At 52.9% G+C, this 11,631-nt stretch overlaps 4 protein-coding genes and 1 pseudogene across 5 annotated transcripts, besides 1 other annotated feature; 3 read left to right on the forward strand and 2 right to left on the reverse strand.

The window, feature by feature from the left end:
* Positions 1–1,625: 1,625 nt before the first annotated feature.
* On the forward strand, positions 1,626–3,364 carry NCS57_00897600 (Oligosaccharide translocation protein RFT1; the record flags this gene model as incomplete). The annotated part of the gene is made up of 2 exons (XM_053058771.1): positions 1,626–3,238; positions 3,292–3,364. The coding sequence occupies 2 exons, from the start codon at positions 1,626–1,628 to the stop codon at positions 3,362–3,364; spliced, it is 1,686 nt and encodes a 561-aa protein (XP_052912602.1).
* Positions 3,365–3,381: 17 nt separating this feature from the next.
* NCS57_00897700 (ATP-dependent RNA helicase DBP3) lies at positions 3,382–5,275 on the reverse strand (the record flags this gene model as incomplete). Its single annotated transcript, XM_053058772.1, has 3 exons — positions 3,382–3,535; positions 3,584–3,696; positions 3,743–5,275. 3 exons carry the CDS (start codon positions 5,273–5,275, stop codon positions 3,382–3,384), a joined length of 1,800 nt encoding a protein of 599 aa, XP_052912603.1.
* Positions 5,276–6,219: 944 nt separating this feature from the next.
* Positions 6,220–7,279, forward strand: NCS57_00897800 (annotated as a pseudogene). The gene is made up of 2 exons: positions 6,220–6,851; positions 6,898–7,279.
* Positions 6,220–7,279: a sequence feature.
* Positions 7,280–7,500: 221 nt separating this feature from the next.
* On the forward strand, positions 7,501–8,460 carry NCS57_00897900 (HORMA domain-containing protein; the record flags this gene model as incomplete). Its single annotated transcript, XM_053058773.1, has 6 exons — positions 7,501–7,596; positions 7,659–7,684; positions 7,738–7,776; positions 7,826–7,854; positions 7,906–8,051; positions 8,101–8,460. The coding sequence occupies 6 exons, from the start codon at positions 7,501–7,503 to the stop codon at positions 8,458–8,460; spliced, it is 696 nt and encodes a 231-aa protein (XP_052912604.1).
* Positions 8,461–8,893: 433 nt separating this feature from the next.
* On the reverse strand, positions 8,894–11,484 carry NCS57_00898000 (Ubiquitin carboxyl-terminal hydrolase; the record flags this gene model as incomplete). Its single annotated transcript, XM_053058774.1, has 4 exons — positions 8,894–9,038; positions 9,091–11,183; positions 11,272–11,339; positions 11,457–11,484. The coding sequence occupies 4 exons, from the start codon at positions 11,482–11,484 to the stop codon at positions 8,894–8,896; spliced, it is 2,334 nt and encodes a 777-aa protein (XP_052912605.1).
* Between the last annotated feature and the right edge of the window lie 147 nt (positions 11,485–11,631).

The raw sequence follows: 11,631 nt of genomic DNA on the forward strand, positions 1-11,631 counted from the left end.
AGTGTGAAAGGAAAAGACGACGGATGAGGGAAACAGAAACACAATGTCTTGCCCCAAGCTCTTGGTCTTTACTGCAAGGGAACTCTGACAAGCCCGCTTTCGTCGCACACATTCAACGAATCAAGTTCTGGGGCGGAGGAAGGATTTGCTGAGTAAAGATGTCTAGGAATGGAAATGGCAGGGACTTGGACAGGGGTTTGAGACCATGGGGGACTTGTAAGGCTGAGTTTCCGTGTTGTGGGTTTGGTGGTTAACAAAGAAAGAGGCTGAGGTGCGTGACGAGAGGCGAATGGAAGGATATATAAAAATAGATAATTTTTTTTGCTTGTTTGCCTTTAGTATAGGATCGAATTCATTCCAATAGACAGGCACAGCATCACAGAAAGAAGAAGTTCTTAAGGTCAAGTCGATAATATGCCGATCTCAATCATGGGTTCATGACGATGAGTTTCAGCCTATGTTGCACCACACAAACCTTACCCGGGGTATTCAAGACAATAAGAGACCATCTGCTTCATCCTCGCTGACCATTTCCGTTTGTAAAAAGATGCCCATCGTTCCCGAGAGGGTGGATCGCCGCTGACACGCACCGACGATCCATGTTCATCTCACCTCGTCAGCTTTGGTGTTTTTCCCCCAGCTCAAGGGTCCTTTTTTGTTTCATAATCATCAACGCGTCTAGATAATCTAGATCAATACGTCACGAGACATGATAAAGTCCCAAATTCCTCAATCCATTAGTCGATTCGATAGCTTCTGTGGCGTTGTCGAGTGCTATTTATGGAGTTTCCGCCCCCAAGAACGGAAATCATGGCTTAGACCGCCGATCCTTCAGAGTCTGACGTCTCCCAACAGCAAACACGCTTAACCAGAAGCGAGAGGGGCTTTGACTCTGCTGTTCTTTGAACATTGGTAGTCTGATCGGCTTCGTCAGGTGAGTCCTAACTTGTGCTTCGTTATCAGGCAGATACTATGTGAGAGAAACATGCGACTAGGAATTAATACTTGAAGTCAAGCCAATCCCTGTAGTGAGGCCAGGAAATGGGCCCTCTATCCCCCGTGAGCGTTGAGCCTCAATGCATGGCGTAAGCCACACGCGATAGACCGCTGGAGCCTATGAAACTCTCTACCTCGGAGTGATTGCAACATTATTGGAACTCAACTGACAAAAGTCCCGTAGGCACAAGCCCGTACATATCAATCCATTGCACCGGCGATGCCTTCCTTGGGTGACCAGCTGAAGCACAAAGGTATCGTGTAACCCAACAGTTCGTTTAATCCGCCCGGGTTGTCAAGACAGACGCATGTCACCTGAATTTTGGCTTATGAGGATGCTTTAAGTATCTTTGAACCACACTGACAGAGCTATCTCATGTCAATGAAAACTAGAGGCCAATGAGAGAACGTTTATAGATTATACCCATCATGGTCGAGGTTGAAACATGGACGAGTCGGACGGACATGGATCTATTGGCAGCCCACTAAAAGTTAGAAGCAGAAGCACTGTAAATTAGCGGTCACCCACTGAAGCCCCAAAACACCATGGATCCGCCATCCCGCCTCCACGTGTTCAAGACATCGAACCTCAACTCATCATCACGGCCACCTCTCACCCCAGGCCCAAGATGTCACCATCTCCAAAGCCTCAAGACGCGGGCTCACCCCCTCAGAGCGCCTCTATGCTCAAGGGCGCTTCCCTCCTCATCATCCTCCAGCTTGCATCGCGCCTCATCACCTTTGTCGCCAACCAGCTCCTCCTGCGCTACCTCACTGCGCCACTCCTAGGTCTATCCACGCAGCTGGAGGTCTACTACCTCTCTGTTCTCTTCTTCGCCCGCGAGAGTCTCCGCGTGGCTATTCAACGGCAAGGCACAGTGGGAAACACCACGAAAAGCAGTGACGCAGCGAGGGTGGAGAGCCAGGCTGTCGTGAACCTCGGATATCTCGCCATTGGCCTAGGAAGCGTTGTCAGCCTCGTCCTGGGATGGATGTATCTCGCGTTTCCAAGCGGTGCAGCTGTTTCGACGCCGTATCTCGTCGAGTCGCTGTATCTCTACGGTCTGGCGGCAATGGTTGAGCTGCTCTCTGAGCCTTGCTTTGTCCTCATGCAGATGCGTCTCCAATTTGGCACGCGAGCTGCCGCAGAGTCCATCGCAACGTTTCTACGATGCATTGTTGTTTTCACCTCTGCAGTCTGGGCATCAAAGCAGCAGAAAGATATTGGTGTTCTGCCTTTCGCCCTCGGCCAGATGACTTATGGTGCATCTCTACTCCTTGTCTATCTCATCTCTGGATATCAACTCGCCTCTACGATCGGCTTCTCTATTCTCCCCAAGGCTGTTTCAACCAAGGATGGTCGCTTCTTGGGATCCTACTTTGACCGGCAAACTATGAGTCTTGCTGGGAGCATGATGGCTCAGAGCGTGGTGAAGCATCTCCTAACACAAGGCGACACGTTCCTCGTCTCTCTGCTCGCCACTGCCGAGGTTCAAGGTGCATATGCCCTCGCCAACAACTATGGCGGTCTTCTAGCGCGTCTACTCTTTCAGCCGGTCGAGGAAAGCAGCCGCAGTTACTTTTCTCGCCTCTTGTCGTCTCCTGCAGCAAGCCCTTCCGGTGGAGATGGTGAAAAGCAATCTGCAAAGCCCTCACCAGCTGTGAATGAAGCAAAGCAAAACCTACGGACTCTCCTCCGACTCTACATCCTTCTCTCATCTATAATCATCAACATCGGACCCTTCGCCGCTCCTCCTCTCCTCGCCATCGTGGCCGGTAAGCGATGGATCGGCTCAGGGGCTGGCGACGTACTCGCAGCATACTGCTTCTACATCCCCTTCCTCGCCCTCAACGGCCTCACAGAGTCATTCGTGGCATCCGTCGCCACAGAAGCAGAGGTTCACCAGCAATCTGGTTGGATGGGCGCTTTCTCCGTCGCCTTTGCAGCCTCAGCATTCCTCTTCATGTGGGTATTCCCTCTCGGTGCCATCGGTCTCGTGGTAGCCAATATCATCAACATGGCATGCCGCATCGTCTGGAGCGGCGCATTTATCAAGCGATTATTCAAGAAACACGGGACCGATTTCGAAATCAAGACATTGCTCCCGGAGGGTTCAGTGACCTTCTCCCTTGCCACAGCTATACTTCTCAAGCAACTCAAGGTCCTCGACAGCGCAGAGGACCAACCCATCAAATCTCTCATCAAGGTCGCCGCCTCGGCCGTCCCATTATTGCTCCTCATGTACGTCTACAACTCATACGAAAAACACTTTTGGACACATCTAATCATCGCAGTTTGTTCTTTGAGCGCCGTTTTATCCTCGAGTGTCTGCACTCTATCCGTGGTCGCAAAGCCGCCAAACAATAGTTGCTCCGTAAATAAACTTAATCAAACGTGATCTTGGTGGCCTTTTGGTTCATGTCGACGTCCTTGAAGAAGGCGCCGTACATGTCGTGAGCCTTCTTCTTGACGGTGGTTCCGAACTTGAGAAGGTCCTCGGGCACAGGCTGGTTGGCACCTCGGAGGATGTTGACAAGGCTATAGAGTGTAAGTCACCGGTCGGTGCGTGAGGGTACATATACTTACGAGCCAGAGTGCGACTTGTCCTCCACTGTGAAGAAGGTGATGGCCTGACCAGTCTTGCCAGCTCGGCCAGTTCGTCCAATACGGTGGACGTAATCTTCGATAGTCAAGGGGAACTAGAACTGTTAGAACCGCTGGCAGCCGTATAAAAAGAAAACGTACTGTAACATTGATAACCAGCTTGACCTCGGGGATATCCAGACCACGGGCCGCAACATCAGTAGCAACAAGAACAGGAGTCACGCCAGTCTTGAACGCCTCGAGACTCTTTGTCCGCTGCTCCTGTCGCAGATCGCCGTGAATGCCACAAACGCGAACTCCCTTGCGGCTCAGGAAGTTCTCCACACGGGTGGCCTCCTTCTTGTACAGACAGAACACCAGGATGCGGTCGTTCTTCTGCTTGCCCTGCTGGTGCTCCTTGAGGAGCTGCAGCAGCCGGAACTCCTTCTCCCTGGGCTCAAGAACCTCGACGGTTTGTGAGATTCGTGAGTTGGCTTGCAACTCGACAGCGCCGCCCGCTGTCTCCTTGCCGCTGGATCCAATGGTGATCTTGACGGGGCTGACCATAAAAGATGAAGCAAGGGACTGCACAGACTGGGGCCATGTCGCAGTGAACATGAGAGTCTGACGCTGCTCACGAGGGGGGCAGCTACCCAGAATCTGCTTAATGTCCTCCTCGAAACCCTTGTCAAGCATACGGTCAGCCTCATCGAGGACGACAAAGGCGGCTTGGCTAAGATCCACGGTGTCATCAGACATAAAGTCCTTGAGACGTCCAGGAGTAGCAACAATGATGTCAGCACCACGGCGAAGCTGCGCACGCTGGTCATCCTTGGAAGCGCCTCCAAAGAGACACACGCACTTGAGACCGTTCAGAGCAGCGACCTGAGCCATCTGGGTATGGGTCTGCATAGCAAGCTCTCGCGTGGGCGAGACAACAACCGCCTTGGTGCTCTTTCCGCTAATTGCCGAAACAGCCTCAACACAAGGCAGCGCAAAGGCCATCGTCTTGCCGGAACCCGTCTCAGCGACTCCTATCACGTCACGGGCAGACAGGGTGAAGGGCCATGAGGCGGCCTGAATGGGGGTGGGGGCCTTATAATTGGCGAAAGGCGAAGGCTTCTTCTCGAGGAGGTTCGTGGCGGGGAGGTGGTGGAACTCCAGGACAGGTCGGAGGGAGACAGTTTCGGACTTGGGGTCGGTGATGACGATCTGGTTGGTGGAGAGGAAGTTGTCAATGTCGGCTTGGGGAACGCTGGAGAGGCTGATAGTCTGGGAGTAGGCGCCATTGACGGGGGCGTCGCCATTCGAAACAGAAGAAGACTTGGACTTCTTCTTGTCCTTCTTAGACTTCTTCTCCTTGGGCGCCTCCTCAGAGACATCGCCATTCTGCTCAGCAGACTCCTCGGCCTCAGCCTCAGCAGCCTTGAGCTTCTTCTCCTTCTTCTTCTCCTTCTTGGCCTTCTTGCGCTCCTTCTCAGCAGCGCGCTCAGCCTCAGAGTCGTCAACCTTCTCAGCGCTAGACTCGGCGGTCTCCTCGGCCTTGCGCTTCTTCTCCCTCTTCTTCTCCTTGCGTTCCTTCTTCTCCTTCTTCAAGCGGGCCTTCTCGTCGGCGTCGGCGATCTTGGTCTTCTTGGAGGGGCGGTCGACGCCGTTTTCCTCGCTCTCGGCGAGGAGATGCTTTGTTGCAGCCATTGTTAAAGAGGGGAATTCCTTTGGTGGAGGAATCTATTGAAAGGCGGTCGAGTTGTCGCAGAGAAGGATGCGCCGCGAAAAACTGCGTGGGATTGTTCTTGGAGCGGCAGAAAAAAAGTTTCTTATCGATAAGCGAACCGTTATCTGGGCCCACTTTCCACCGCCGATCGGACAGGTACGTACCTCCGTGCCGTCTTCCTCTCCCGGAGTGCCAGACTTAGATGTCGAGAAGAATAGCCAGACATCATTGACTTGTCCAAGAAAAGACTTGCCTGTTCTCATTGATGCTACATCGGTTTCCTTGCTCTACGCTCATCGTACCCCACGACGCGACCGGCTTGGGTTCACAGTTCACGCACTCCGCGACACGTGTGCCCTGTTGTGTCTTGAGTCTAGGAACCTACAACTTCAACGACGAGAATCCGCAACTCTGGGGCTCTCGAATGCGTAACAATGCCCCGTATCTGTCACTTCAGTCGGTACCCGAGAATGGCATGGTGTCATACCTAGGGAGCTGTCACAAGGCCTCTCCGTGGATGCATCTTCCCGCTGGAACGTCGACTCTGGGAACGGCAGACCTTCGCCCGCTTTGTTAACGAGATGGTCAGTATCAAGGCTCTGGGCCTTCATCCACCTTGACCAAGGAGCTCGGTTCTAGAGAATCTGGCCCCACCAGGCGATGGCGCTGCAGTTGTTCATGTACGCCTCTCGCGAGCAAGTGCTCTATTGGCATCTAGTGTCGGACTACCTCTGAATCGCATCGGCCCGTCAGTCGTGGAAGCTGCCATGCACATGTCTATCTTGCGCTTTGCATAATTTCAAGGCGTCTGAGAGCTAGCGATATGCCGCCAAAGCGGAAGATAACATACAAGTGTATACCAGACCCCAACCCTTACCGGAGATCTACACCCCGGTCTGGGTTCTTTGTCTCAAATTGATGCAGCTACTCTTCATATCCCATGGATGAGAATAGTTCAAATCTTTGCTTGCTTCCAGGCCGACCAGAACTATATGGCGTCGGCATCCGCACTGCATTCTATATCCAATGGCTCGGCTCCCTCATAATCGAGCTCCTCTCGGAAGAACACCTCACAGACATGCGCTTCGTCAGCGTATTCTCTTCTGCTGCGGCACTGATAGCCCTCATAATTGGCGCGGCCCAGGGCAAACTCTATCCTCTCGACGTGTACTTCCTTCTTCTCTTCGCCATGGGCTTCTTCCTGTTTCTCATTCCGTTGCGCACCTGGCAGCTGCTCACAAGATGTCAGCCTCATCTAGACCCCTTCTTCCTGTCACAGGAGGATCATGGGGTGTTTTACAATTTGATGACGCTGACCATCCTGGCGGGCAACACAGCCATGGGGGCATGGTATTATACGACGTTTCTGCCGCGGCTGGATCGTGACTGTTGGGAGGTTGTCTTCGTGCTTGGAAAGGTGGACTTGGAGAATAGGGGTTATGTCATTGCAAGTGCCATATTTTACATTGGCATCCTTGCCATGCTCGCGGGTTTCATCTTTCTGGGCTCATGCTGCGATGCTCCGGACACTTCGAGCACAGCTCAACGGAGGATCAGGTGGGGATATCCATACTTCAAAACTCAGCCTACTAACCGTCCCTAGAAGAAAGCACGTCAAGCGTCTTCGCATTCTGCGCTTAGTATCAGGCCTTTTTGTCTTTACCCTTTTGGTTCTCGCCATCGAGCTTCCCATATACTGGAATCACATCGACAATGTTAGTGAATTTGAGACGCTGGCGCAATTAATCCCCTTCTTCCTTAGCATCGGACTGTTTTTCAGGTCCTGGGCCCTGTGGGTTATCCGCGACACAAACCAAGAGCAGGACTGGGATGATTCTTGGTCGACTTCTGTTGCAACTAGCAGTATTGATCCGATGGAGTACTATGACCGGTACCATTATGGTGAATATGGGTATGATTATTACGACTGGCCGCAGATCCCTCAATGGCCCCCTAGCGTATACTACTCCGCCAGGTCGAATTAATGCTGCAATTGTAATGGTTCAAACTCACATTCATACCATGTCTCCTGTTTCAAGGTGAATCTCGGTGAGCTCGGTGAACCCCGCCGCACAGACCATCCAGTCCCTTTTCCACCCCGCAACCGCAAGTAAACAAAACCGACCATCTCCAAACTCCAACCCGCCGTCATCAGCCAGAAATCGCCCAGCTAAACGCCGTCGATACCGCACATTCCCCAGAAAAAATGTCGTCAAAGGAAGCGTCCAAGAGCAAGGACAAGGACAAGTCCAAGGTCCACAAGCTCTCCCTCAAAGGCAGCGCTCGACTGGTTGCCGAATTCGTACGTCTGCATAAAGGTCACATTCAGCAACGCGCATGGCTAACTTTGGGGTTTGGTAATAGTTCCAATACTCAATTCATACCATCCTGTATGCGCGTAAACTTCCAACAGTACTTGGTTCTTTCGTTAACCAGCTTGCAGCTTCCAACGAGGTGTCTACCCGGCTGAAGACTTTACAGCGTACGTCCCCCTCTACCCCTTGTTCTTTACTCAGACTGACTCTTCCCAGCGTTAAGAAATATGGCCTCAACATGCTAGGTATAACTTCTTCGATATCATATTCGAGCCACTCCAACTGACCCGAACAAGTCTCGGCCGATGACCAAGTAAAGGCCTACATCAAGAAGATCATGTCCCAGCTCGACAAGTGGATGGTCGGCGGCAAGATCTCCAAGCTCGTCATCGTCATCACAGATAAAGACACAGGCGAGCACGTCGAGCGCTGGCAATTCGATGTACGATATCCATACCCCCCTATCCTCAACACTTCTAACCCATCTCCAGGTCCAAATCTTCAAGCCGACAAAGTCCAAGTCCAAGTCCAAGTCCTCCTCGGCCGATCAAGAAAACGCAGCCTCTGCTGGCGGTACCCCCCTCGCCACCGAAAAGACCGAAGCCGAGATCCAGTCCGAGATCGCCGCCATCTTCCGCCAGATCACCGCGTCCGTCACCTTCCTCCCCCAGCTCAACGGCGACTGCACCTTCAACGTGCTCGTCTACGCCGACGCCGACAGTGAGGTGCCCGTCGAGTGGGGCGACTCGGATGCAAAGGAGATTGAGAATGGCGAGAAGGTGCAACTGAGAGGATTCAGCACTGCCAACCATCGCGTCGATACTCTGGTCAGCTATCGCTTTACGGAATAGCGGGGGAACGCAATACGGTGTATTCAAGTAATGTGGAGGATGCTCCCGAATTAAGAGGGGGATACAATTGGTCAAGGGATTTTGGTATACTCCAGGGAATGGCCTGGACGGCGTTACAAGGCGCGAGGGGCATCATGCCTTTATGTACAAACTTTTCAACGGCAGCGATAGATGTACGATATGAGATAATAAGGATGTTCTGCCGTCTAATCCACACAGCAAGTATCCTATCCTCGCGAATTGTCTTTCTTGCTTCTACAAGTCTGTCTAAATATGGTCATCTCAAATTTTGATGCCATGAACCTCATCCTGACTCTTATGCCTTCATCACCAACACGCCATTCACCGTCTCGATGCAACCATCCAGCCTATCAGCAAAACCGTCTACGCCTCGTCACAATCGTCACCCGATTCTCATAATACTATGTCTCGCCTAGACCCGCTTGAAAAAGTACACGTAGGCAAACTTGCGCATCTCCTCAACGTCATGCGCTTCCACCACCTTCTCGTCGTTGAAGAGCACCCAGGTTGGGGTGTTGGCGTCACCCAGCGCCTTTCGGATAAAGGCGACATAGTGTCTGGATGCAGTTAGCTAGTGTTATCTATGGACACGCAGAAGTCATCACTCACCCAGCATGGATGCTCGTGCCCTTGTGGCACACAATCGACCGAAGCTGGAAAGTCGCAGGGAGCGTTGCACTTCCAGCAGGCTCCTTTGATGCTGATGCGGCCCCTTCAGCAGGAGCGTCATCGTCAAAGGTTCCCTGGTCATCTGGGTGGCTAAAGAGCCACTCAACAGCGCGCTCAACGTCGCCGCCTGTCTCCTTCAGTGCCTTCTTGGCCTGAGGAGCGCCGAAACCCATGGCTCCGAGCATCTCAATCTTTTCAGGATCAGCAGTATCACCTCCAGCAGATTGTCCACCAAGATCGAGAGGAGCGTCAATATCAGGGTCCTCCATATGTCCAAAGAGCCACTCCATGGCGGCGTTGGCGTCCGAGTTTCCGGTAGCATGCAGAGCACGCTCACATCGGTTACGAGGAAAACCCATGGCCTCCAGCTGTGCCAGCGCTGTCGCATCGGGTTCAAAGGCCGGGGCTTTGGCCTCTGGCTCGTCAGGCAGCTGCTCTTCTCCGGGTTGGAGTCCCTGTGATAGATAGCTATCCAGGGGGAAAGGCTCATCAGGGACAATGACTGGCACATCCACCTTGATCGGAACCCAGTTGACCACCGTCATCTTCCGAGCGTTGACAACCAGGGTATCAGGGAAAGTCTTGAAAAGGTATCGCTTGACAAAGCCATCCTTGCTTCCACAAGCAGAGCAGGTCAGCTCGACCTTCTCAGTGGCCGTAAAGTTGTCCAAACACTCCTTCAAGGTCACGGGCTTATAAGCTGCTGGGCCATCTGAGCCCTCCTCGGCGGGGAGCTTTTCCAGGGGAACATCAATAAAGATGTTGTCTTGCTCAGTGCTGCTATACCTGACCTTTTTGCAGCCCAGGCACTGGAGACGCTGCTCGAGGGCGAAGCGGAATGGTTCTGTAGGATCCTTGAGACCACCTTGGTGTTGAGATCGGGTAATGAGCTTGAAAAGATGCTGCAGCAACTCAAATGCATCCTGTTGTCGCATGGTGGAGAATTCCTCATGTCCTCGGCCGATGAGATGCTTGAACATGGCCGGCGCTAATCCCTTCTGATGAGTGATACCATCTCCACCCACGTCGGCATCAGGCTTGGAGTATCTTCCAGACAAGAGTCCATCAGCTATCTTTCGTAGCTGGGTCTCTAGGTCCTCCGCGGGATCCTGGACGAGAGGAAGATCATCATTGGGTCGGAAATATCTCTCCTGGAACGAGGGCATGTCGAATAGACACTGAGTGATACTGGCAAGATAACAGCTGTTTCCCAGGTTCCTCAAGCCAGTCAGGCTAGGGCCGAAAAGGGGGACGAGCTCCTTGCCATCCTCGGTCGTCATACTAAAGTCCCACTTGAGGTTCTGCTCGATTTGCATCTCGGTCAAGCTCTTCTCAGTCTTTTGGCGCTCCGCCAGCACAATGCCCCAGTGGGCCAAATGCTCGCCCAGGTTGTCATCCACTCGCTCGTCGTCGCACTTGTAGCAGTAGATGTCTGCGGTACCCTCTGGGGTGATTGACCCGAGCTTGACAGCGACTCCGTGACCAGATTCGTTCGAGTGAGCCAATGCATGCGAGTTTCCATCAACACCACCCATCTGCTTGCGACCACATCCCAGGTTGCCACACTCCAGGCACAGCCAGAGGTTCTCCTTCAAGTCGCATGCGTAGCAGTGGCCCAAGACACCTTGCTCAATCTTTCTCGAAGGGTGCTGCTGAAGCATCAGGATGTGCTCGCAGCTGGTCAACTCCTGTTCCCAGGCCTTGACCTCCTCCTTTCGGGAAAAGGTGTTGGCCTTGAGAATGCTGTCAACCATGGGGGCGAGCTTCGGGCTTGTTCGGTCAAGCTCGGTATTGCATTCGAGACATTTGACGGACAAGGCAGTGTCATATCGATCCTCCTCGGTCTCGGCAGCGATGGCCAGCTTGGACATTTTGGCAGGTGGCTCATCTCGTTCGACAACTTTTCGAGTTCGGCGGATGTTGAGGGCGAGAGGGTGGCTTTTCAAGGCAGCGTGGAGCCTGTTGTGCATACGGTCACCAGCGCAGCCGCCGTTGAAGCACTGGAGGCAGACATCGAGGCCGGCGGGGTCATCCTATTGCAGAGTCTGAGGTGAGCAAGCGCTGGACAAGATGAGAACCAAAGCACAGGGTCGGCATGAAGCGGCGAGTAGGAGGTCATACAATCGAGTCAAAACACTGGGTACAGTCTTCGCGATAAACAGACTGAGCTGGAGTAGGGGGGTTGAGCCCTAGAGGTAATGTTAGTCGCCTTCATCCCAACTCTAGGTTGTTCGTGAAGCTCGCTAAAGAGCTGCCTCGATCAACGGAAGATCAAATGGCGGGGTCATTTTCAAGAGCTCACGTACCGATCGACTCAAGATGAGGACAAGCCATGATAGGCGGGCTTCTCTGGTTATTCTCTCTGCAGCTTGGAGTAGAAGAGCGACAGGAGAAAAGAAGAATTTTTCAGTTGTCCTTTGTGAAGTGGGCGATGTTGAATGGAATCAATCCTTAGCCACGAGGGAAGCTCAGCAATGGGCG

The sequence above is a fragment of the Fusarium keratoplasticum genome, chromosome 6 (genome assembly GCF_025433545.1).
Source record: "Fusarium keratoplasticum isolate Fu6.1 chromosome 6, whole genome shotgun sequence".
In the NCBI taxonomy this organism is placed as follows: Eukaryota; Fungi; Ascomycota; class Sordariomycetes; order Hypocreales; family Nectriaceae; genus Fusarium; species Fusarium keratoplasticum.